Below are 27,229 nucleotides of genomic sequence, written 5' to 3'. Positions count from 1 at the left end.
TGATATTTATAACCTTCCTGGTATTTACAACTTGGTGACTAAAGCAAGAATCCAGAAAGATGAAAAAAACTGAGCCTGAAATATAAATCAGCAAAACTGGGAAGAAAAATGGCCTTCTGGCTTTTTTGCAAGGTGGGGGTGGAAGGTTGTAAATAAATAAATTCAGGAAGGGGACCATCAATCTGACTTTCTGTTTTGAAAACAAACAGATAATGCCAGCTTGGCAAATTTTGTTTTCCTCCAATATGTGTTTAGACAGTCCTAGCCTCATATATTTTATGCCTGGGACAAAAAAAAAAAAAAAAAAGAGAGAGAGAGAGAGAGAGAGAGAGGGAGAGAGAGAGAGAGAGAGAGAGGGAGAGAGAGAGAGAGAGAGAGAGAGAGAGAGAGTCAGCTGTAGGACAGGTTTTCTGCTTATCAGACATAAAAAACCAGCTTTTCATTATTAAAATAAGAGAACGATTCAAGGTTCCAGGTAACTTTGATATTTCAGTTTTATTACAGTGACCTTGATATTCAAGGCCATCTCTTTGCTTCCCTCTCAAAAATAGTCACACCACCAACAGTAAAGCTAGTTTTTCTTCAAGCAGAAAATAGAGCCATTTGTCAAGGATGTTTTAACTTGGAACTTTTTTTTTTTTTTGTTAAGCAGGAGTTGGATTTGGTGGCAATTTTCAATTCAAGAACACTGTTCAAATCGCATTTTACCCTGCAGAGAGTTTTCTTTGCCCTGGTGGCCCTTTCTTCTTATCCAACCTTAAATCATCTTTGAGAAAGTTCTTTCAGCCCCAAATTAGTAAAGTTACAAGGATTTCCGGGATCAGATCTTTCAAGGCAATAAAGAAACATAAAATGCATTTGGATAGTGCTATAAAAGTTACTTTGGAAATGTAAAAAGACTTGAAAAGAAATCAGTGTCACAGTTCCTAGAACATTTTGGTTGCAGGTACAGAAAGTGCAATTAAGACATTCAAAGCAAATCAAATCAAAGAGCAAGATGTGATATTTCACACCCCCATTATTTCATAATACAGAATATCAATTTATAGATGTGAGAATGGAACCTGCTATAATTCATCCAACAATTGCAGTTTTCAATTTATTTTCCCTCTATCTCAAATCTTCTCAAAAAAATAATAATCTAGGTATGTGATTGATAAGACTCAGCATTGACTAGATGGCCAAAAAATCTTTCATAATCAATTTCAAATCTAAGGAATTAGCAAAGATAATGCTGAAAACGTTTCTGCTTTTGGATCATTGATGGAAAATGTATGGCTTCATATGTAAGTATATAATAAAATAAATTTAAGGCTGGCACATAGCACTTAGATCTATAGAAGACTTTAATCTGTACACAAAAAAAGTATTTTTGGGGGGTGAGAATTGTTTAGCAACATTATTCCACTGTCTAGAATCCAAAACGACATAGCTCAGATTTAAATTTTTTTATTTTCATAAAGTAGGCCTACGTAGCTTTTAGAAGATGGTTAAAGTGCACACATATAACAGGACTTGTTTTAGTAATAAAAGCTATATGTACAATAATCCCCATATTTAAAGTTTTCCTGATTTAGTATGCATTACAAATACCTAGCATTGTTGTAAAAAGTAAATCAACTGTAATAAATACTTTATTTTGCAGTCTTAGAAAAACTACTTTAAATCAAGAAAGTCATCCTGGGATTTTTTTTTTTTTATGGTGATGATGACTAATGGAAAATACTAACTCCTGCAGTTTGACTTGTAATGCCACAGGCAAGCAAGCAGGAGATCCCACTTGCTGCATTGTAATACAATTTAAGAACGTCCATAACAATCATTGATTAAGTGATTTAAAATGTTGGTCTGTTCCTCACACTCACCTATACGGTGCGAACCAGAGAAATGTAAACACGTTTAAATCCCATGAATTTGCATGGGCAGAATTTTAGGCAATTGTTTACATCTGTAGGAAAAGGAATAGGAGACTCCATTTTAACTCTGGTTAGGCCAAATTCATTTCAGCAGCATACTTCAAGAGCAAAGATTCTTTCCAGTTTTGGATTCTAGTTTTCCTGGCCTCGTTGTAACACCAAAAGTCCCACTGCAGGTTAAGTTTCAAGCAAATGTTTCGGTAAGGAGATTTTGCTGCTGTTGCTGATGCAGAACACCAATGCCCACGGCGGGAGCTGGTAAGGCGGGTCGACTTACAAGGCAGAGCTGGGAAGAGGTCAAAAGAGGCAGCGTTAGACCCTTGGCCCATTTTTCAACGGGATTAAAAAGATGCCGAAGATTCAGGCTTGGAATTCCGCAGCCAGCTCCTCAGATTCACGTGCTACGCTGGACGGGCATCGCACTTCTGCACAGTGAGTGGGTGCAAAATTCATCCTCTCTGTTTCAGCTTCTCTGCAACTTGAATAGCTGGAACAGGGCCACAGCCAAACTGAATGCAGGATTCTAATACCATACAGATAGTCCTCGACTTACAACAGTTCACTTAGTGACCATTCATATCTACAACGGCACTGAAAAAAGTGATCTAGGGCTGATTTTTATACTTAACGACCGTGGCAGCAGACCTTGGCAACTTGATTCATATTTATGATGGTTGCAGTGTGTCCCCTTTTATAACCTTCTAACAAGCAAAGTCAATGGGGGAAGCCAGATTCACTTAACGACTGTATTATTAACTCAACAACTGTAGTTGTTGTTAAGTTAATTTAGCAACTGTAGCAAGAAAGGTCATAAAATGGGGCAAAGCTCACTTAACAAATGTCTCGCTTAGCAACATAAATTTTGGGCTCAATTGTGGTCTTAAATCGAGGACTACCTGTAACTTAACAACTGCAGTGACTCGCTTAGAAAGGTTGTAAAATGAGGCAAAACTCACTTAGCAACACAAATTTGGGGCTCAGTTGGAGTTATAAGTTAAGGACTACCTGTACTGTGTTAAAAAAAACTTACAAACTATACCAGGGGTAGGCAACCTTGGCTCTTTTATGACTCATGGACTTCAACTCCCAGAATTCCCGAGCCGGCATGGCTCAGCTTGGAAACTTCTCCCTTTCCCCTCAGCCTGGCTGGCTCAGGAATTCTGGGAGTTGAAGTCCAGAAATCATAAAAGAGCCAAGGTTGCCTACATCTGGACTATTCTAATAGGAGCTTACTCACAATTATCACAGTTTTTGGACCAATTATGCTTTTAATAACAAACTGGATACAAATCCTAGACATGCATCCTATAGATGCAGCACTAATCTGAAGTCGTGATTGTGGCTTCCATCTTTTTCTCCTCAAAGAAACGGAGGCAGCATCTATAGTGCCTTTCAAACTGGATGTTAGCATTTTTAAATTTCAACCAAATGACAGAGTCCAACAACTTCATATCATATCAGAGACGTCTCTTGCTTCTCACTTCCTGCCCATTTCAAGAAATCCTGAAATTTTACCTTACAAGCCAGTTGTTTTTCAAACCTTGGGGACACAAAGGTCCAAGGCCCCATGTTCTGAGGTTCTTCCTGGCTCCAGATGAAAGCTGCAAAACAAGAAAGGCATTGAAAGTTCACTTAGAACAGCGGTTCTCAACCTGTGGGTCGGGACCCCATTTGGGGTCGAACGACCATTTCATGGGGGTCGCCAAACAATGCAGTCCGCCATTTTTTCCCCCTTTTCCTTAGCTGTGCTACTCCCTTTTATTCTATTGGCTTTCGAAAGCCAATGGAATAGACTCTCTTGAATAGAGTCTAATTCTATTGGCTTTCAAAAGCCAATAGGAATTGTTAAGGCTGTCTCTGCCCTGCTGAGCCCGCCAAAAGTCCCATTCTGCAAACGATGCTGTACCAGTTCAGTAGTCCTCGACTTACAACCGGTTGAGTAGTCCTCAACTTACGACCGGTTGGGGGTCACGGCATTAAAAAGTTTGAGAACCACTGACTTAGAACCACAGAATCCTAGAGCTGGAAGGGACCTTGGAGGTCTTCTAGCTCAACCCCCTCTGCCCAAGACAGGAGTCTTTATTCTATCCTGGACAAACGGTTGTCCAATCTCTTCTTTCCAGGAGAAAGATTAATACGTTTGGGTGATTCAAAGGCATTTACACTTTTTTGATAGATAGAAGAGGCTCTCAGTCAATCAGAAGAAAGTTGGAAGAGACCTTGGAGGTCTTCTAGTCCAACCCCCTGCTCAAGCAGGAGACATGTCAAACTCGCGACATCACATGACATCACGCTACGTATCGGAACTTTTTTCCCATTGCCAGCAATGGGGTGGGCGCGGTTTTGTGATGATGCGTTCGGCCCGCGGGCCGGAAGTTTGACACCCCTGCCCTATACCATTTCAGACAAGTGACTGGCCAATCTGTTATTATAAACCTCCAGTAATGAAGCACCCACAACTTCTGGAGGCAAGCTGTTTCACTGGTTAATAGTCCTCACTGTTAGGAAGTTTCTCCTTAGCTCCAGGTTGCTTCTCTCCTTGATTAGTTTCCATCCATTGTTTCTTGTCCTGCCTATAGGTGCTTTGGAAAATAAGTTGACCCCCTCTTCTTTGTGGCAGCCTCTCAAATACTGGAACACTGCTATCATGTCCCCCCCCCCCCAGTTCTTCTTTTATCTAGACTGGCCATACCCAATTCCTGCAACCGTTCTTCACATGTGTCAGAATTCAATTATATTTCATCTCTAATTATCAACTATAAAAAACCCCATTTCTGCCTTCTCGGGATTCTGGATTCTGTCATACGATGAAGGGAAGGGGGTGAACAAAGGGGCTTTATGGCCCTCACTTCCTTCAGTACACTTCAAAGGAACTGAATGTGGATAGCACCAAAAGGCCTAATCATAACAAAGGGGACTATTACCTTTCATGTAGTTTTCTCTGAAGTCTCCATCCAGCGGGCAGTAAGGAAAACGGGGTGGGAGTGTAATGCCTGAGACTGTCGCTGGAAGTAGGGGATGATTGGGTGGGGCTACTGGGAAATCCCTTAAAACCTTGAATGGGAGAGCTTGGACCCCAAGTCCTGTCTAGAACGCCTGCAACCATTTTCTCTTAATAAAGGATGCCTGTTGGAAGAATTATTCCAAGAGTTCTGTCTTCTTAAGATGCAAAGTGGGGTGGGTCCTTACAACATGTTTTAGTCTCCAGGCCTTTAATCATCTTAGTTGCTCTTCTTTGTGCAAACTCTAATGAGTTTGACTTACCACTGAAGTACGGAACCAGTAATTACAGGGAATTATTTTAAATTTGACTTTTTTCCCCTCCCTCTGGATTGCATTGCACACACACACAAAAAAAAAAATTGCTGAGATCAGCAATATTTCTTAAGTGAAAAAAACATGTCTCTTTCCACTGTAAGTCATAAATGTCTAAACAGAATTAGACATTGCTGTTTAGGAAATGGTAAACTAGAGAAAACAAGACACGCAGACAAGTTGAGTTGTTTACAATGACCTCATTCTCACTCCATAATGCTCTTTGAATTACGATACTGTTTACTACAGGATCCCCTAACTTCACTTGCTATGCTTAATCCTCAACAGGTCGTGTTCTTTCCTGTTTTGGTTTTTCAGTTGTTAGCAAGAAGACATATTATTGTTCTTGTTCAAAATATGGACAAGCTGGGACAATTTCAATGTTTAAATAAACCCTGTACTGGGGCCCACTTTGTCCCCTTCAGAAAGAGAACATTGGTTAAAAATGTCAGTAAAAGAAAACTCTCTCTCTCTAAAACAGGGGTTCTCAACCTTGGCAACTTTATAAGACTTGTGGACTTCAACTCCCAGAATTCCTGAGCCAGCATGGCACAGCATGGAAACCTCTCCATTTCTCCTCAGCATGGCTGGCTCAGGAATTCTGGGAGTTGAAGTCCACGAGTCATAAAAGAGCCAAGGTTGCCTACCCCTGGCCTAGGCCTAGGCCACTTTATGCTTGCTTGTGTTTTGCTGCTATGGGGTGACTGACTGCCATGAACTGTGAGGAAGGGGAATGAAGAAGGGAGTGCTTGGGGAAACCAAAAATAAGTCCTCAAGATGCTGCCTCAAGGTCACCCAGGTGGAAGAAAGAGGGGGCTGCGTATTAAACTAGGTTGGACTGACCATTATGAAAACTTCATGCCCAAGCCTGATTGGTTACACTCTGGTGGGCAAGGAGAGACAGTTAAGGGAGGGAAAAGTAAATTTAAGTCAGGGGTAGGCAACCTTGGCTCTTTTATGACTGGTGGACTTCAACTCCCAGAATTCCTGAGCCAGCATGGCACAGCATGGAAACCTCTCCATTTCTCCTCAGCATGGCTGGCTCAGGAATTCTGGGAGTTGAAGTCCACGAGTCATAAAAGAGCCAAGGTTGCCTACCCCTGGCCTAGGCCTAGGCCACTTTATGACTCGTGGACTTCAACTCCCAGAATTCCTGAGCCAGAAAGGCTCAGCTTGGAAACCTCTCCCTTTCCCCTCAGCATGGCTGGCTCAGGAATTCTGGGAGTTGAAGTCCACGAGTCATAAAAGAGCCAAGGTTGCCTACCCCTGATTTAGGTATTTGGGTGTGCCATTTTCATTTCTGGCTTTGCATTATAGGTAGTCCTCAACTTATGAACACAACAGAGCCCAAAATATATGCCGCCAAGTTACAAACGTGTTGAGTTTTGCCCCATTTTACGACCATCCTTCCCACATTTGTTAAGTGAATCATTGCAAGTTGTTAAATTAGTAACACCGTTGTTAAGCTAATCTGGCTTTCCCATTAACTTGGCTTGCCAGAAGGTCACAAAAGGGGATCCCATGATCCTAGGACAGGGGTAGGCAACCTTGGCTCTTTTATGACTCGTGGACTTCAACTCCCAGAATTCCTGAGCCAGCCATGCTGAGGGGAAAGGCAGAGGTTTCCAAGCTGAGCCATGCTGGCTGAGGAATTCTGGGAGTTGAAGTCCATGAGTCATAAAGCGGCCTAGGCCTAGGCCAGAGGTAGGCAACCTTGGCTCTTTTATGACTCGTGGACTTCAATTCCCAGAATTCCTGAGCCAGCCACGCTGAGGGGAAAGGGAGAAGTTTCCAAGCTGAGCCAAGCTGGCTCAGGAATTCTGGGAGTTGAAGTCCACGAGTCATAAAAGAGCCAAGGTTGCCTACCCCTGCCCTAGGACACTGCTACCGTCATAAACACGAGTGAGTTGTCAAGCATCTGAATATAAATGTAAACCATGTCACTTTTTTCAGTGCTGTTGTAACTTCCAATGCTCACTAAATGAACTGTTGTACATCGAGGACTACCTGTACGGCAATACTCTTAAATCTCTAATGAACTGTACCTTTCTTAACAAATGGAATCAAAGTTCAGTTTTATTTAGAGGTTTAAGTTGTGGCGGGTCCGACTTACTAGAGTCCACTAACCTTTGGCCTTAGTGAACTTATTCATCTCTTGTTGCAGTGCTTCGAGAGGGAAAGGACACAATTCTTCTAATCTCACAATGGCAGTATTGTGCTTCTTTTCTTCAAGCAGTTCTCGGTGTTTGGCCAAAGTGTAATAATGTTTGCCAGAACAGAGAATCACCTTGCTGACACTAGGGAGAAAGGAAAAAAAAAAAAAAACAGAATAATTTCAAACATACAGAGGCAAGGAAACAGGAACCATGCACATTTTAGCTGTTCAGGAAAGGCCGTTCCTAAAATATATTAAACCTCATTTCAGAGGTTTATTTCTTTATCTCTCTCATGCGCGCGAATAACGTTTGATCTGTAAGTAGTCCTTGACTTATAACCATCATGGAGTTCTGGTTATAAGTTGAGACGATGGTAAAGTGGGTCTTCATGTGTCTGACCTGATTTTACAATCGTTTTTTTGTGGCAGTCGTTAAGAGAACATGGTTGTTAAACGAATTCACAGTTGTTAAAGTGAATGAAGTCGTTAAGTGAACCCGTTGTTCACTGGTTTATTGGGGCTTGCACTGGGGTTTCATTCCTATACGCCGCCCAGAGACATTGTGAGTAAGTTGGGCGGCCGTATAGCTATTCCTAATACCGTATATGCCGCCGTATTAGGCGACCCGGCGTATAAGACGACCCCCGTCTTTATAGCCGGGCCGCATTCCTAGAACGTCGTCTTATACGCCGGAAACTACCAGTATTTCCGGCGTATAAGACGACTCGGCGTATAAGACGACCCCCGTCTTTGGCGCTGATTTCAGCGCTCGCGGAAGTCGTCTTATACGCCGGCATTTACGGTACATAAATAAATACTACACGCATAAAGAACCAAGCTACCTTTTAGGATCCACTGTTGAATCACCAATGACAGGTCTGAAGGTGGTTCCTGGAGCCATTTCTAGTAAGCTGGACACGGCAGTCTAGGCCATGGAGAAAAAGGGGAAAATATGCAGGTAGAATATCTTGAGTGCTTAGAAACAAATGGAAGATGCTGGCCAATTCCAACTGGTTTACTAAACATCAATCTACCCAATTATTTATATGTGTGTCTGTCTGTGTGTATAATATTATATTTATATCTATACATCTGTATCTATACATCTACTCATCTCTCTCTCTCTCTCTCTCTCTCTCTCTCTCTCTCTCTCTCTATATATATATATATATATATATATATATATATATATATATATATATATATATATAGTTAATGATGCTAAAAATATGAACCCTGGGAGTATTCATATCGAGAAATAAAATGAACACCAGGGTAGTAAAACTATAAAAGTTTAATTAAAAAGCGCCAAGCTTTCGCCGTCCCTGCCGGCATCATCAGGGCTAGAGCGCCAGAAAGTGTGAGAGTTTTTTATAGGCAAGTCAGAGTCTGCGTCCGGCTCCTCGATCTCGTCACCGGGCCTAATTGATTCAACTGCGCTTGATTGGTTTGTTTCTCCCTATTCCTCTTAGTTACGTGTGTGTTGTCGTCTCTCCTCCTTTCTTTCAATTCCGGGATGGGTGGGATCGGTTGCCTCGATCTGGAGAGGAGGAGACGACCCCTCCACTCAGCTGAGGCGGCTGGATTGAGGATGTGTGAAGTGCGAGTGAAGCCAGCGACGGACTCATGGACGTTTTAGAGAGTAGGGGGAGGGGTGAATTGGGATGGGAGAATGCGCGAGAGGGTGGAATTTACGAGACCGAACTGTTGCGCCTTCCACCCATAGACTCCGAAGACCCCCACGATGCGCACACGGGCACGAGCGACGTTAGAAGGGAGAGGAGAGCGAAAGAGAAGCACGGTGGCACTCGAGAAGATCGTAATTCCATTACCTCTCCCAGACCGAGCCTCCGAATTATAACACGTGTGAAAGGAACACAGGAGGCTCAGGAAAGGGGGAGGAGGAGTAAGACGGCTGAATGTAATCACAGCCAGGGGACCACCCCCCCAGTAGACAAACAACCCATCAACCTGTCCCAGATTACCAGCATATCGCAGCCAACTCAGAACGACTTACAGGATTGCCCGGATGACAGTTGGATGGGAGGAGAAAGTACTAAAGTCAAAAGAGAAGGCTATCGCAAAAAGAACAGCCGAGCGGACGATGATTGGGAAAGGAAGGGGAAGTGTACATTACCGCTCAAACCTGATGGGGAGGATGGGTTGAGGAACAGAGATAATTTGAACGGTAGGGGAGTTATCCCATCCATCCTGGAATCGAAAAAAAGGAGGAGAGACGACAACACACACGTAACTAAGAGGAATAGGGAGAAACAAACCAATCAAGCGCAGTTGAATCAATTAGGCCCGGTGACGAGATCGAGGAGCCGGGCGCAGACTGACTTGTCTATAAAAACTCTCACACTTTCTGGCGCTCTAGCCCTGATGATGCCGGCAGGGACGGCGAAAGCTTGGCGCTTTTTAATTAAACTTTTATAGTTTTACTACCCTGGTGTTCATTTTATTTTTCGATATATATATATATATATCCATCTCTCTCTATCATCTCTCCCTTTATCTATTATATCTAATCTATATCTCTCTATCTCTCTATCCTATCTATCTATCTATCTCTCTAATTATATCTCTATTTATCTATCCTATCTATCTATCTATCTATCTATCTATCTAATCTCTATCTATCTAATCTCTAAAAGGCCATTCTTTGTTAGAACGGCCTTTTAACCCTGATGATGTTGGGAGTTCCCCAATGAAAGCTTGGCAACCTTTTTAGTAAAGTATTTTTAGTAAAGTATTTTTACTTAAAATTCTCCCGGTGATCGTGTATTATTTATTTTATTTATAACTATGCCCGGGAGTCGCATTTTTACTAACATTATTGAATTCTAATCTCTATCATATCTATCTAATCTATATCTCTATCCTATCTATCTATCTATCTATCTATCTATCTATCTATCTATCTATCTATCTATCTATCTATCTATCTATCTATCTACCTACCTATCCATCCATCTTCTATCTCTATATTTATTTATTTATCCTCTCTCTCTCCCCCCCCCCAGTCTGTCTCTCATTCCATCTATAATAAATTGTATATAATCATTATCATCCCATGTAATCTGGGGGTTCAGTAGTTGATTTTAAGTTGTCTATAGCCAGGCCTACTCATCTGACGGTTATGAGAAGCTTCAAAACGATTCTGAGAAAATATTTGAGGTAGGATGGGAAAAACAGAAAAACGCCAAGGTTGAGAAATGCTTTCTTCTAATATTCTATTCATCATTTTTGTTCCCCAGAGAGCCCTCTCTCTTACTTTAGTAATGGGCCTTCTCTCTCTCTCATTGTCAAGGTCATCCTTTTTATTCTCTATATCAGCTCTGGGCAATACAATTCAACGGTAATTCAACAATCATGGTCATAAAGTGAACACCATGGTCGTTAAGTTGAACCCATTGTCCTCAAAGGACTTTTTTTGTTGCCTGAAATTGGAAACCATGTCCAGTTTTTGACCAAAAAAAACTATTATAAAGGCTGGCTGCAAAGCACCCAAATTATGTGACCCCGCGGGGAGGGAAAATCACAGCTGTCAGAACTCTGAATTTGGATCATAAATATTTTGGGGGGTGTCTGTTGTAACTTTAAATGGTTGCTAAGCAACCTGTCCCAAGTCGAGGTCTGCCCGTAAAGCAGTCTGGCTGAGGAATTCTGGGAACTGAAGTCCAGAAGTCTTAAAACCGCCACGTTTGGAGACCCCTGCCATAAAGAAAGGAAAGATGAATAGTAACATCCAAACCAGGAAGTCTTGTTCTACGCACAGGTAAGCGAAGGAGGGTTTTGGGTGACACCACAATGAGGGGTTTCCGGAAGTTTCGAACCATCTGTCTCCGAAGCAAATGGAAATATTGCGCTGGGGTGGTTGGATGGACCACAGACATATTTATGTGGTCCCCATCGATCCCCTCTTCTGAGCTATCACACATCTGTGGAAAAAGAAAACCACAACATTTCACACAAGGTGTAGCCCTAATTGGTTGACCAATTCTTTAAAACACTTTTAAGACTTTTTTTTTTATTAAAAAGTTTTATACAAGTTTTTAACAATATCCCCCCCTAAAATAACCCTCTCCCTCCCTCCCCCCCTCACTTCCCAGAGCTGGTTACAGGGTTACAAGTAAACAAGCAAATTCTAAATAAACTTATCCAACTATACAAATAATAAAATCAATAATATACTTTAACTCAAATACAAAAAAGGAAAAAAAAACAATATAAGCATTTCCAAATTGAGAACTAAAAATTATTCATAATCTGCATAATGCATTTTAAACCCATATCATAACCCATATTTACTCTACATATAATTTATCCATCTTCACCTCACTGAGGTGTAGATTCTTTTAAACAACCATTCATCCATAATAAGCACAAACATTTCCCTCTAATATAAAACACTTTTAAGACGTGTGGACTTCAACTCCCAGAATTCTGGCTGAATTTTCCCAGATTTCTGGTTCTTCCCAGGCTGGCTGAGAAATTATGGGAGGCGAAGTCCACACGTCTTAAAATGGCCAAGGTTGGAGACTCCTGCCTTAAAAACCTGTCCTTCAAGGAGTTCAGTATACAAAAAAATAAACACAGGCACGGGAGATAAATTTAAGGAGGGTTTTCTTTGCAGGAGACCACACATTTGAAGAAAGATTATCATAAATTCTGGACGAACTTGCATCTGGCTACCTGCAAGAACCGTTCAATCCTGCAAGAAGAATGTTCCGGGCCAGCCCCATCGTAGCCGTGTGGAAGGAGAACCACCAGTCCGCTCTGCAGGAGCCACTTGGCTTCTCCTGTAGAGGAGAAATTATTCCATATCAATAACGATACACTATCAAGATCTGTGAAATAACATACAGGCAGTCCTTGACTTACAACTATTTGTTTAGCTACCATTTGAACATCATCTGAACAAACCCCTCCCCCCATCCTTCTAGCACTGATGATGTTCCCTAGTTGGGTCATGAAACGTCTGCAAGAAAACCACCAAGCTCAGAGAGCACCAAGGATCCCAGTCGTCCTCCTCCTCCTCCCTACTAACCTCCTCCCTTCTAGCACTGATGATGTTCCTTAGTTGGGTCATGAAACGTCTGCAAGAAAACCACCAAGCTCAGAGAGCACCAAGGACCCCTCAGTTTCAACTCTGAGCTGCAAATCTTCTCCTTTATCAGTTGTAAATGCATTTTCCATCAGAAGAGATATCCGAGTCTCACCTCCAGAGACAAACGTGTCAAATATTATCTGAGCTCCGTTGAAGAAATCCCCAAACTGAGCCTCCCAAATGGGCAGCAGATTGGGGTTGTCAATGCTCATTCCATACTCAAAGCCCAGCACCGCTTCTTCCGACAGGGGGCTGTTGCTCACCTAATGGAGAATGGGAGACACAGCGGAATGGGAAACGGCGTATTTGCCGGAAATATACCTCTTTGGACGTGCACACAAACACACACTCTTGAAGCTAAATAATTGTAGAAGCTAATGAAGGGAGGGAGGGAGGGAGGGAGGGGATAGATGGAGAAAGGAAGGAAAGAAGGAAGGTCAGAGATGAATGGATGGAAACTGATGGATAGATTGAAGGAAGGATACGGATGGAAAGAAAGACACGGATGGGTGGACAGGAGGATGGATGGACAATGATGAATTGAGGGATGGAAGGACATGGATGGAAGGAAGGACATGGATGGGAGGGAAGGAGGGAAGAGGGAAAGAAGGAAGGAAGGAAGGAAGGAAGGAAGGAAGGAAGGAAGGAAGGAAGGAAGGAAGGAAGGAAGGAAGGAAGGAAGCTTACTGAGAAAGAGTGAGGATTTAATCAGATATACATTTATCTGGAAGGTTCATGTGAGACTTAAAACCAATATATATGAAATTTCATTCTCAGTCTCCCCATTGCTGTAAATTCACATGTTCACCCCAGGAACAATGCTTCAATAACTGTGGTTTCCATGTGGGGTTTTAAGAATGTAACTCCTATATATAACAAGGATGGAGTATGAGTATGAATATCTCTCTCTCTCTCTCTCTCTCTCTCTCTGTGTGTGTGTGTTTGTGTGTGTGTGTGTGTTTGTGTATCATCTGAAACTTTGTGGAATGCAAGTTGTGTGAGGAGTGTGAAAAGCACATTACAATATTCTCCCATTGTCTCATGGAGGAAGCTAAGGTGTGATGACTTAGAAATAAATCCTTCTGCGTCGGGGAGTTTTGTTCCCTAAAATGTTCCTTTGGGAAGTCCAGGTGAGGGCACAGCGATGTGAAATTATCTCCGTTCAACCTTCCTTCTCACCTCGAAGAAGCCCTTCTGATCTGCAGACATGTGGTTCAAAGGGATGTAGGTTTCTCCCGTCTCTTGACAAACCAACATGGCATGCCTCTGGCTGAAGGTCCCTCGGCCGACATCTTGCCCGCTCAGACGAATGTTAAAACCTTGGTAGAAAGCAAATCTGTTGTGTGAATTGTTGACAATTTGAAATAATCAGGAGGAAGACCTCACTTCTTCCTAAGGCAGTGGTTCTCAACCTTTTTAATGCCGCGATCCCCAACCGGTCGTAAATCGAGGACTACTCAACCGGTCGTAAGTCGAGGACTACTCAACTGGTGCAGCACCGTTTGCAGAATGGGACTTTTGGCGGGCTCAGCAGGGCAGAGACAGCCTGGACAATTCCTATTGGCTTTGGAAAGCCAATAGAATTAGAATCTTTTCAAGAGAGTCTATTCTATTGGCTTTCAAAAGCCAATAGAATAAAAGGGAGTAGCACAGCTAAGGAAAAGCGGAAAAAAATGGTGGACTGCATTGTTTGGCAACCCCCGTGAAATGGTTATTTGACCCCAAATGGGGTCCCGACCCACAGGTTGAGAACCACTGTTCTAAGGACTTTCTTAAATTAAGGCTTTTTTTATTCATCTCGGGATCTGTTGTCCTTCTCCTTCTCGCTAAAATAATAATAAAATAACTAGTAAAACCATCAGAACTGAATCCATGGGGGGGGGGGAATTTGGGTCCCTGGTTCTTCAAATTGCCTAAAACTGGGGCTTATACCACCAATTGAATTTGGCAGGACATCAGAGTGAGATTAGTACTTTCCAAAGGGCTGGAAAGATGTTTAAGCTCTCCACAAGTTGTATAAAGTTCTCACCTGCCACTTCTAATTAATTTAACAATGCAATCACGAAAAGATAAAATTGCCAAGTCGAGTTGTCTTTTTCATATACATTTTTCCATTTATATTTATTTTCCTGGCTTAATAGCAGATGCAGCGTTTGTATGTTTAAAGACTTACCTTGACACAGCAGAGAACCAAAAGCTAAGGCTTCAGCAGTGGCCCAGTCCAATTTTACTCCTTCTTGCATCTTCAGCACTCTTGACTGCACACCCAATACAGAACAGAACAGGAACAGAACAGGAAGAGGAAGAAACAGAAACAAGAACAGAACAGAACAGGAACAGAACAGGAAGAGGAAGAAACAGAAACAAGAACAGAACAGGAACAGAACAGGAACAAGAACAGAACATGAACAGAACAGGAACAGAACAGGAATGGAACAGAAGAGAACAGAACAGAACATGAACAGAACAGAAATAAACAAAAATCATCATTTTGTTACTTCAACTTCTGAAAGGTTTAGAACTTTTCTGCTTAGTTTTTGCAGAAAAACTAAACAATAGCATATGATTGCAAAGTGGGGAACAAGTGACATCGCACCCACAACTTCATTGTGTATTACATACACACTATAATCTCGGTACATAATCTCTGCCATTTGCACAATGAGGTAAGCTGCGTTGACTTGAATGGGACTTCTGTGCTTGAACGTAGTTCTAATTGCTTTCAAAGCTGGTCAGTTGTAATAAAAATCTCTATTTTTGAAATTGCCCTTGAAAAACCTGCTTATTTTTTTTAAAGCTAGTTCGCTTTTAATACAAGGACAATTGAAACAGACATTATTCAAGGTGACTGAATATCTTTGGAGATTCTTTATTCATGGCGACTGTTTGCTCCTTCTTTTCATAGTTTAGACAAGCAACTTATTTTTTAATGGTATTTTTAGGATAAATGCACTGCCTAACATAACGTCTGCATGAAAGCCATAAAATTTAGGGCTGTGCAATGCTCCAAACTCAAAGGCCAAAATGTCCTTTAGCAGTGGTGGGATTCAAATAGGTGAACAACCGGTTCTCTGTGTGGATACCGCTTCCGGAAGTCCATTCTGGGCCTGGGTAACAAAAAAATTAGTTACCGGTTCTGCCAAAGTGGTGCAAACTGGCTGAATCCCACTACTGTCCTTTAGTGTACACACTGGCAACCCCTAAAACCAAACTTGAACATTTCCAAACATGGATTGAACAGCAAGTTTTACAAATCTTGTTTTTGCCTTAGAAGCCAATACTTGAAGCAGATTAACGACGACATCTATCTTACATCATGATTTATGCAGTGGTGGGATTCAAATTAGGCGAACAACCAGTTCTCTGTGTGGATACCGCTTCCAGAAGTCCGTTCTGGGCCTGGGCAACAAAAAATTTGCTACTGGTTCTGCCGAAGTGGTGCGAACTGGCTGAATCCCACCACTGGATTTATGTCCCCTATTACCATTTGACTATCTTTCTATCTCCCAAGCAAATCAAGCATCATTTACCCAAATCTATCATCTGTTGGCTGATTTGATTTACACCCCGTCTGTCTGTTCTATGTCAGCTCTCCACGCTTAAACCGTCACCTTCCGTTAGAAATTTCATTTCATGGGTCATTTCTCCTTAAAAGGAAATAAATTCATGATTTTATTTCAGGCAATTAATGCCTGCTTCCCTACTCTTCCCGGCTGCAATTCCCAGAGGGGCTAAATTTGAGCCAACTCACAAGGATGCCTTTTCAGCTCCCACCACCACAGCTGTGTCTGTGCACAGGCAGTCCTCGACTTACGACCACAACGGAGCCCTACATTTCTGTCGCTAAGGGAGATGGTTGCTAAGTCAGCTTCGCTCCCTTTTACGACCTTCCTTGCCACAGTTGCTAAGTGAATCACTGCAGTTAAGTTAGCGACACTGTCGTTAAGGGAATTCAGCTTCCCCCGTTGACTTTTGCTTGTCAGAAAGTCGCAAAAGGGACACTGCGACCGTCATACATATGAGTCAGTTGACTGAATTTTGATCACATGACCACAGGGAGGCTGCAACGAACGTAGGTGTGAAAAAAACGTCGTAAGTCATTTTTTTCCAGTGTCGCTGTAACTTCGAACAGTCACTAAATGAACTGTTGTTCATACCTGTAGCTGTACAGGTAATCCTTGACTTATAACCATTTGTTCAACAACTATTCGAACTTACAATGGCACTGGAAAAAAAATGATGTATTACTAGTCCTCACACTTACGACCATCGCAGTGTCCCCCGGTCATCTGAGCCAAATTGAGGCGTTGGCTGCAGACACGTATTTATGACGTTTGCAGCATCCCAGGGTCTCTTGATCGGCATTTGCGACCTTTCCAGCCGGCTTCTGACAAGCCAGGTCAAAGGTGAAATCTGGATTCGCTTGACGACCTTATGATTCACTTAACAACCATAACAGAAAATGGTTGTTAAGGCGCGGCTCATCAGGCGCGGCTCATTTTAGCCATCGTTTTGCTTAGCAGCAGAAATTTAGGCTCCAATTATGTCCGTTAAGTTGAGGACTACCTGTATCAAAAAAAGCCTGGAAAATCGTTTCAAATGTCATTTTGACTTTTTTCTACCCTCCTCAAGGACGCCCCTGTGCAGGTAGTCCTCAACTTACGACGGTTCATTTAGTGACTGTTCAAAGTTGCAACGGCATTGAAAAAAAATGGACTTATGACCGGTTTTCCCACTTATGACCGTTGCAGCATCCCGGCGGTCACGTAATCAAAATTCAGATGCTTGGCAACTGGCTCTTATTTATGATGGTTGCAGTGTCCTGGGGTCATGTGATCCTTCTGATAAGCAAAGTCAATGGGGAAGCCAGATTCACTTAACAACTGGGTTACTAACTTATCAACGGCAGTGATTCACTTAACCACCATGGCAAGAAAAGTCATAAAAGGGGGCAAAAGTCACTTAACAAATGTCCACACTTAACAACGGAAGCGTGGGGCTTAATTGTGTTGTAAGTTGAGGACTACACCTACAATCTCCTGCATGTCTAGAGCTGGATTTCAGGATCGCAAACCTGAGCATGCGTCTTCAGGATGTGGTTGTGTAGTTGCAATTCTTCAGGCACCTCCACTGACTTGAGCCCAACAAATTGGAGGAGTGGTCCAGGAACACCAGTGTCCCATGTTGTGACCCTCGGCGTGGGCTCCACCAGGCCGGTCCAGTGGGCCTGTAGATTAGGGCACACAGGCGCATACATAGCCATGGTGGAGAGATGTTCGTTGAGCTTTGAGTAATAGGAAGTTTTGATCTCGGATATCTCCTCCTTCGTAGTGAGTCCCTCTGTCACCAGGCCCTCTGTGTAGGTATCTGGGATGCTTTTCCTGGATCTTATCCAGCAAAATGAGAGACAAAAATGCATGAAATGAGCTTTTATTTCTCAACCTCAGCCATTTTCAGATGTGTGGACTTCAACTTCCAGAATTCCTAGCCAGCATTTCTCAACCTCAGCCATTTTCAGATGTGTGGACTTCAACTCCCAGAATTCCTAGCCAGCGTTTCTCAATCTCAGCCATTTTAAGATGTGTGGACCACAACTCCCAGAATTCCTAGCCACCGTTTCTCAACCTCAACCATTTTAAGATGTGTGGACTTCAACTCCCAGAATTCCTAGCCAGCGTTTCTCAATCTCAGCCATTTTAAGATGTGTGGACCGCAACTCCCAAAATTCCTAGCCACCATTTCTCAACCTCAGCCATTTTAAGATGTGTGGACTTCTGGGAAGGCTGCTGGGGAATCGAAGTCCACAAATCTTAAAATGAGAAACACTGAATTATGGCAAACCTCCCTATTTTCACTTGTTCTTGTTTCTAGAGGAAGTTCTCGACTTATGATCACAACTGAGCCCAAAATTTATGTTGCTAAGCGAGAGTTGAGTTTTACCCCCTTTTACGACCTTCCTTGCCACCGTGGTTAAAGGAATCACTGCAGTTGTTAAGTTACTCATGCGGTCGTTAAGTGAATCTGGCTTCTCCACTGACTTGGCTTGTCAGAAGCTCACAAAAGTTGATCACATGACCCCATGACAGGGATAGGCATCATTGGCTCTTTTATGACTTGTGGACTTCAACTCCCAGAATTCCAGAGCCAGCCATTTTGAGGGGAAAGGGAGAGTTTCCAAGCTGAGCCATGCTGGCTCAGGAATTCTGGGAGTTGAAGTCCACGAGTCATAAAAGAGCCAAGGTTGCCTACCCCTGCTCTAGGACATAAATATGAGTCAATTGCCAAGAGTTTGAATTTTGATCACATGACCCTGGGGACATTGCGATGGTCATAAGTATGAAAAATGGTCATAAGTCACTTTTTCTAGTGCCACTGTAACTTCGAACCGTCACTAAATGAACTGTTTTAAATTGAGGACTACCTGTATAGAATGCTTATCATTTAATGTTTTTTTAAAACTGATGGTAATATCTAAAATATTTCTAAAGTTACGGTGCAAAATAAAGGAAAAATAAGAAATAAATTGATAGTTAAGCAACAAGGCCAGAATTAGATGGCTTTGAAAGGGTTGAATTAGGTTACCGAGACCATCAAATATCTCTTTAAAAAGGTTAAATCATGGCAAATGGACCAAATTTGATTAAACTGAGACGTTTCATTACTCATCTATGATTTAAACTTTTTAGATACTTTTGGCCTGAATGAGTCTTCATTTACATATTGCAATACATTTTAGGGAGAAGCCCCTGCAACTGATATGGCAAGAGTTGGTGCATTACAATGACTCTCTGCCTAACTTAAATTTTTCATTTTAACTGAAGAAGCTACTTAGATAAGTAATGAAAACGTCTCAGTTTAATAAAGTTTAGTCCAGTTGCCATGATTTATCCTTTTCATATACTTTTGGCCTGGATGATTGAGTCTTCACTTACAAGAGACCATCAAAATCATATTACCATCATATTGCATCATATTACATATTACCATTATATTAAAAAAAAGATGTTGAGACTTTGGAAAAAGCGCAAAGAAGAACAACTAAGATGATTTAAGGGCCAGGAGAAAAAAAAAACATGTGAAGAACAATTGCAGGATTTGGCTATGACTAGTCTAGAGAAAAGAAGGATTGGGGGACATGATAGCAGTATTGCAATATTTGAGAGGCTACCCCAAAGAGAAGCAACCTAGAATTAAGGAGAAGCTTCCTAACAATGAGGATAATTAACCTGTGCCTTCAGAAGTTGGAGGCATTCACTGGAGGCATTCAAAAAGAGACTGAACAACCATTTATTTGAAATGGTATAGGTCAGGGTAGGCAACCTTGGCTCTTTTATGACCGTGGACTTCAACTCCCAGAATTCCTGAGCCAGCCACGCTGAGGGAAAGGGAGAGGTTTCCAAGCTGAGCCATGCTGGCTCAGGAATTCTGGGAGTTGAAGTCCACGAGGGTTTCCTGTTTGGGCAGGGGTTGAACTAGAAGATCTCCAAAATCCCTTCAAACTCTGTTTTATGTTATTATACTATATTATATTAATTATATTATATTATATGTTATGTTATGTTATATATTATATTATATTATATTATATTATATTATATGTTATGTTATGTTATGTTATGTTATGTTATGTTATGTTACGTTACGTTATATTATTGTAGAGACTCTGGAAAGAGTGCAGATAAGAGTGACAAAGATGATCAGGGGAAGCTAAAACATACGAAGAATGGTTGCAGGAATTGGGTATGTCTAATTCAATGAAAAGGAAGACTAGGTCTGACATGATAGCAGTGTTCCAATATTTGAGGGGCTTACACAAAGAACAGGGAATTGATCTATTCTCCAGAACAGCTGAAAGCGGGACAAGAAGCAATGGAGAAAAACTAATCAAGGAGAGAATCAACCTAGAATTAGGGAGAAATTTCCTGACAGTTAGAACAGTTAACCAGTGGAACAACCTGCCTCCAGAAGCAGTAAATGCTCCAATGCTGGAAGTTTTTAAGATTAGGGGGCTTGAGCAGAAGCTAGACTAGAAGACCTCCAGGGTCCCTTCTATTCTGACTGATTGAAATCTTACTTCCACCTACGTGCAGGAATTGAAATCCAAGCATCCCCAGCAGATGAGTCTCTCTCTTCTTCTCAAACACATGCAGTAAGGATGAACCTACCAGCCCTCTGGGAGCTGGTTCTATTGTCAACAGCTCTTCCGGCTGGAACTAAGCACTACCTGATTATTTTATACATAGTGGGGTTGGTGAAAAAGGGCTCATCGAGTTCATTGTGACCCCACTGCCGATAGCAGAGCAGGTCCACGATCACATCCTTCCGGAAAAGTCGCTGGTACTCCACCGCCAGTCGTGCAGCTCGGAGGACGTCCTCCGGGTCGTCTCCATTCACGTGAATAACGGCACAGCCGACTATCTTACCTAAAACGGGAGACACAGAGAGGAGGGTGAAGATGTCTGTTCTGCTCCAAACAGGAGATTTGCTTTATTCCTGCTTGACACAGACAGATTAACTCCAAAGACGGATTAATATTCAGATTATTTATTCTTCAGGAATCTCTAAACCAGTGGTTCTCAACCTGTGGGTCGGGACCCCATTTGGGGTCGAACGACCATTTCACAGGGGTTGCCAAACAATGCAGTCCACCATTTTTTCTCCTTTTTCCTTAGCTGTGCTACTCCCTTTTATTCTATTGGCTTTTGAAAGCCAATAGAATAGACTCTCTTGAATAGAGTCTAATTCTATTGGCTTTCAAAAGCCAATAGGAATTGTCCAGGCTGTCTCTGCCCTGCTGAGCCTGCCAAAAGTCCCATTCTGCAAACGGTGCTGCACCAGTTGAGTGGTCCTCGACTTACGACCGGTTGAGTAGTCCTCGACTTACGACCGGTTGGGGTCGCGGCATTAAAAAGGTTGAGAACCACTGCTCTAAACAATAACTCACCATTAATGAAGAGTTCTTCTGAGGCACGTTTCATAATCTGTCCGATCTTGTGGTGTAAAAAATTAAAGGTAAATTCACCCCATGCTCATACGGAGCAAAGGACCTGGTGGCTGAACTACACAAAACCTTTCGTACTGGCACGCAGCCAAGAAATCCTGTCATAAACATTGAAGTCCCTCCCAATGGCTAGTGAAGACATACAGTAGAACTTACCAATTAGAACACAGATATAACCATGTGACAACTAAAACTACATTTCCCAGAAGCCATCTCTTAAGGAGACAGCATTTAACCCCTTAAATGCTACTTGCTCTGAACACAATTTCCTAAGCTAGCTATGCAATCTGGCCAGATGGCTTCACTGGTCCAGCACAAGGTCACCAAAGAGGACTACGTGAAACAGAATTCTCTAGGAACGTATGGTCCATTTTTTTTTGTTTTTTGGAGTTTCACCTTTCCAATACAGAAGGATGAAAGAAAACAAGGTAATTTACAAAATCAACCGTAACAATTGTAACCGACTCTATGTGGGGCAGACATACGTACCAATATCACTGCAATACAAAGAGGACCTCCCTCGATCGGCTGGGGTGGTGTAGCCCAGTTGGTTATTAACGATGAGGTGAATGCTTCCCCCTATTCTAAAATGGGGCAGATTAGAAAGGGTAAAAGTTTCTGGAACAATCCCTTGGCCAGAGAACGAAGCATCTCCGTGAACCTGCATTGCAAAGAAAAAAATGCCATCAGTCGTAAAATTGACTGGACCCAGCCTTCTTCCAAGGAGACTATTTGTGTGGGGAAAGAAAAATGTGGTACTGCCATATTTTAACCTAAGGTGCTCAAATTTAAAAGGAAAACTTCTCTGTATAATGGCCCAACTGGACACAGGTAGTCCTCAACTTACGACTGTTCGTTTAGTGACCGTTCAGAGTTACAAAAGCACCAGAAAAAAGTGACTTATGACCATTTCCCACACTTACGAGTGTTGCAGCGTCCTGTGGTTCATGTGATCAAAATTGAGATGCTTGGCAACTGACTTGTACTTATGTCTGTTGCAGAGTCCCGGATCATATGATCCCCTTTTGCAACCTTCTGACAAGCAAAGTTAAAGGGGGGGGGGCGGCAGATTCGTTTAACAGTCATGTTACTAACTTAACAACTGCAGTGATTCACTTCACAATTGTGGCAAGAAAGGTCGTAAAATGGGGTGAAATTCATTTAATGGTCTCATTGAGCAGTTGTGGTCGTGAGTTCAAGGACTACCTGTAACCTGTTGTGGTCAAGAGTTCAAGGACTACCTGTAACCTGTTTGCTCAGTTCTGAATGATCAGGATTGATCCACATTGGGGGCAGCTTGCTCCCAATTGCAGCTGCTGAAGAATAACTTGGAGCGAAGGACTGGTTTCCAGTTCCCGCGACCTCCAGTTTCTTTTCTTTTCTTTCTTAAACAAATTTATAGTTTAGGATTGGAGGAGGCCTGCAGACTTTCTCACCCTTCTCTAAAGTAGGGAAGATCACAGATAAAGCCTAACAGTTGAGCATCTTCCAAAGGATTGCTTTCAAACTTGTTCCCGCAATTTAAAACGTCTGGCAAAGCACAGAGCTCAAATTGCCTCCATTATCATGTTAACCATCAGCAAAGCAATGTAATTTGTTTAATTCATCTGACAGCCCTCGCTTTGTCTCCCATGATAAGGGAAGACAAGGGAAGACAAGACCAGGCACAGCCTAGCTTTCCTAACATCTACAGTCTCTTATGCCCTTAAGTTGTCTCAGGAGCTTTAGATGATTATCTCCCGCTCCCGGTTTTCTGCCAAATTTCAAGATACCTGCAGGCAAATGACTTTATCTCCTGGTTGGGCCGAGCTGACAAAGGAGTAATCCCCATCCAGCAACGTTTGCTGTCTCCCTCTGGTTTTGCCAACCGCCACGGGGTTGATGGCTTCGAGGTGGGAAGGATTGGGCAACAAGATGGCGTGAATTGGGCGGTGAGACCCGAAGTCCAGATCCACGGAGGCCGTGAGGTGGGAGAGGACGTCTCCGATGGCAGGCGACTTCTCCGGGAATTCGCTCAGGCCTTGCATCTTACGGAACATCAGCTTCGTGGGAAAGCAAGACAACGACATGTAAATCACATTCTGCAATTTCGAATAATGAAACAGGCAAGGGTTTGGCCAGCATTTGCACAACCGGCTTTTCCTCCCATCCTTGGAGGTTCGGCTGTAGCAAGGCTCTTCTGATCTTTCTGCACCTCTGTCTATCTGTTTTGTTTTTGTTTGTTTGTTTTGTTTTGAGGCCTGGCTCTCCTTCTTTCTAAACGTCTTCGATGACAGCTGGCGTCTTTTCTAAGGATAGGCATACCAAATCTGCGTGACCCAACTTTAAATCTACCCTGTGGAAGTTGTAACTAATAGGGTTCATTCAGTGGTGGAATGCAGCCAGTTCGCACCACTTCGGCAGAACCGGTATCTAATTTTTTGTTGCCCAGGCCCAGAATGGATTTCCGGAAGCGGCATCCACACAGAGAACCGGTTGTTCACATATTTGAATCTCCCCATTGGGTTCATCCTTACTGAACACTATCTCACAACTTCATTATGCAATTTAACGATAGCAGAAATTGCACTTAAGACTTATTTACTGCTTCACAGTGCTTTACAGCCCTCTCTATGCAGTTTTACAGTCAGCGTATTGTCCTCAACAATCTGGGTGCTCATTTTGTTGCTCTTCTCTGCACTCTTTCCAGAATCTCAACATCTGTTTTTACATCATGGCGACCAAAGTTAGATGCAGTAAGGCAGGGGTAGGCAACCTTGGCTCTTTTATGACTCATGGACTTCAACTCCCAGAATTCCTGAGCCAGCGTGCCTAGCTGCGGAATTCTGGGAGTAGAAGACCATGAGTCATAAAAGAGCCAAGGTTGCCTACCCCAGTACTAAGGCATTATAAAGCGGCGTTAACACTTCACGAGATCTTGATTCTATCGTTTCGTTGCTCATCTAAGCAGTTCCATCAGTCAGAGGTGCTTGGATGGGCAGCGAAACATCTCAAGCAATACAAATACATTCAGTTGCCGTGACTCAAATCTTCGGACAACTTTAACGTGGATGACAGAGAATCTGCATCGACATCTTTCTAAGATGAGTTCTGCAGAGCCCAGATCAGCTCCCAAGGTCACCAGCACAAATCATTCATGAAACTTTTGTCATTCCACCTCAAACTTAGCCAGCCTGGAGGAAATTGTTTAAAAACCCGTTCCTTTCCTTACCTCAGGGGGAAAGTGAAGAAGACCTGTGAGAAGATTAAGTCTTCCCCGATGAGGCATCCCAAGGACGATGTCCGTCACCCCGCTATACGAGCACATCTTCAATAATTCGTGGAAGAATCCCATCATGCTCTCCGCACCTTCGCCGCCGTAGCGTTTCACCGTGGCAAACTTGGTGGCTAAGAAGCGATCAAATTCCTGTGGAACGTAAAACGTTGGGAGTTGTGGATTCAGTTTGCTTTGTTACTTACCCGAGCTTTTAATACAGGTAGTCCTCGACTTATGAAAGTTCATTTAGTGACCGTTTAGAGAAGGGGTCTTCAAACCTGGCCCTTTTATGACTTGTGGACTTCAACTCCCAGAATTCCTCAGCCAGCGTGCCTGGCTGAGGAATTCTGGGAGTTGAAGTCCACAAATCATTAAAGGGCCAAGTTTGAAGACCCCTGGTTTAGAGTTACAACAGCACTGAAAAAAGGGACTTATGACCGTTTTTCACACTTACGACCGTTGCAGCATCCCCCCCATGGTCACGTGATCAAAACTCATGATGCTTGGCAATTGACTCATATTTATGACAGTTGCAATGTTCCGGGGTCAGGTGATCGCTTTTTGCAAACTTATGACCAGCAAAATCAATGAGGAAAGCCAGATTCACTTAACAACAGTGTTACTAACTAAACCACTGCAGTGACTCACTTCACAGCTGTGGCAAGAAAGGTCATAAAGTGAGGCAAAACTCACTTAGCAACAGAAATGTTGGGCTCCACTGCGGTCATAAGTCAAGGACCACCTGTGTTCACTGCTGAAAGTGAATACGTGTAGCCTATCAGCTGTCGATTTGAAAAATAAAACAAGAAAAATAGCATAGACTGACTAAAGTCTTAGTTACTGTAAGTCTCTTTCCCTCCCTCTTTAAATCTAAATCTATACAATTACATGATGTCTCACATTTATACTAGCCTCATTACAGATAACAAATATTATCCGTAGGATAGTCAGCCTTAATATGCTCTGTGGAAATCAGGTGTTTTTTCAGACCAACGTCCTCAGTTCCTCCTTATTATGGAGATATTTATTCACTGGACTTTGTACGCTGTTCGCTCACGTCACCAAATGAATACACAGTGGGCTAATTTGAATCTCAAACAAACTTTTGGGGCTTATCTTCTGCATTTCTATAATAAGGCTTAGATCAGCACGGATTATTCATTTTGTTCTACAAACACCAAGATATATATGTTTGTTTTCTTCCTATGCTCAACTGTACAATTTGAGTAATGGATATATATTGTCAGAGCATGTACAGTCTTATTGCGCTGAGATAACCCAGGAGTAAACACAGTAAACAGTGGTCTATATTAAATGGTGGTTTATCTTACATTATCTACAATATCATACACCAGGAACAATATATATGCATATGATAATACAGTAAACTCCAACACACAGCAGTTACAGCAGGAAACGGAGAGAGACACTCCAGCAAAAACCTTCCCTTTTATACTCAGGCTCTTAAATAGACACAGACCCTGCTGAGTCATTCCTACCATTGCATCATCCACCTTATATTCCATTACATCATTACATAAGCTATTTAGCTATTAAATTATTACCCTGATAGACATTTTTTTTCTTTCCAGTGAGGCTTCAAATCAATGTAATGAAGTCCCTGGAAAACACATTAGTGTCTCTATTAGCCAATAAGGAATGTTCGACTTACAGCCAAAATTGAGCCCAAGATTTATGTTGCTAAGGGAGACATTTGTTAAGTGAGTTTTGCCCCACTTTACAACTTTCCTTGCCACACTTGTTAAGTGAATCCCAGCAGTTGCTAAATCAGCAACCTGGTTGTTAAGTGAATTTGGATCCCCCCCATTAACTTTACTGAAGGTCGCAAAAGGGGATCACGAAGCCCCAGGACATCGTGACCGTCATAAGTAGGAACCAGTGGCTAAGCATCTGAATTTTGATCATGCGACTGTGGGGATGCTGCAATGGTGATAATTGGTTTTGCTTCTTGCTTCTCTCAAGAACATTATTTTCTCGCATGCGTGCACAGACATGTCTACAATGCACCTGAGATTCTAGCATGAGCTTGGACAAATACTTTTTCTCTTCGGTAGTAAAAGCTTCTTGCTTCAGCTCCTCAAACCGTTTAGCAATCCATTCCTTTTCTTGCATGCTCGATAGCTGGCTGGTCTCTATGGAGATATGTCCACAGAAGATGTGCCCCAGATAAGACAGGACATCTTCAAGAGAAGCTTCATCCTTTCCCATGTTCAAAAGCCCTGAAGTGGAAAGAATGGCATAACAGGGTCATCTCTGGCCAGTAACCATCCAAGATTCCAACAATGACACAAATTTTCCTCTTGCAAAACTTTCAACTGAGTTTGACTCATGTGGAGTTTATAGGCCTATTCATGGCGGCCTAAGAAAGCTAATTTGGGCTAGTGGTCAAGGCAACAAGCTGGAAACTAGGAGACTGTGAATTCTAGTTCTCCTTTGGCATGAAAGCCAGCTG

At 42.4% G+C, this 27,229-nt stretch overlaps 1 protein-coding gene across 1 annotated transcript in view; it reads right to left on the bottom strand.

The window, feature by feature from the left end:
* Window positions 1-476: 476 nt before the first annotated feature.
* Window positions 477-27,229, bottom strand: part of DHTKD1 (dehydrogenase E1 and transketolase domain containing 1) — a 30,214-nt gene continuing 3,461 nt past the window's right edge. The window contains exons 3-17 of the mRNA XM_039357540.1: window positions 26,785-26,996; window positions 24,712-24,906; window positions 23,273-23,542; window positions 21,990-22,161; window positions 20,724-20,922; window positions 17,574-17,886; window positions 14,673-14,757; window positions 13,679-13,818; window positions 12,612-12,762; window positions 12,085-12,191; window positions 11,166-11,330; window positions 8,229-8,311; window positions 7,359-7,528; window positions 3,432-3,517; window positions 477-2,202 (exon numbers count right to left, since the gene is read on the bottom strand). Coding sequence (XP_039213474.1) covers window positions 2,101-2,202; window positions 3,432-3,517; window positions 7,359-7,528; window positions 8,229-8,311; window positions 11,166-11,330; window positions 12,085-12,191; window positions 12,612-12,762; window positions 13,679-13,818; window positions 14,673-14,757; window positions 17,574-17,886; window positions 20,724-20,922; window positions 21,990-22,161; window positions 23,273-23,542; window positions 24,712-24,906; window positions 26,785-26,996 — 2,450 coding nt within the window. The 3' untranslated portion in view covers window positions 477-2,100. The remainder of the gene's footprint in view (window positions 2,203-3,431; window positions 3,518-7,358; window positions 7,529-8,228; window positions 8,312-11,165; window positions 11,331-12,084; window positions 12,192-12,611; window positions 12,763-13,678; window positions 13,819-14,672; window positions 14,758-17,573; window positions 17,887-20,723; window positions 20,923-21,989; window positions 22,162-23,272; window positions 23,543-24,711; window positions 24,907-26,784; window positions 26,997-27,229) is intronic.

The sequence above is a fragment of the Crotalus tigris genome, unplaced genomic scaffold (genome assembly GCF_016545835.1).
Source record: "Crotalus tigris isolate CLP2741 ecotype Arizona unplaced genomic scaffold, ASM1654583v1 scf7180000018925.3142382, whole genome shotgun sequence".
NCBI classification, from domain to species: Eukaryota; Metazoa; Chordata; class Lepidosauria; order Squamata; family Viperidae; genus Crotalus; species Crotalus tigris.
This window is presented reverse-complemented; position numbering and strand designations above follow the sequence as displayed.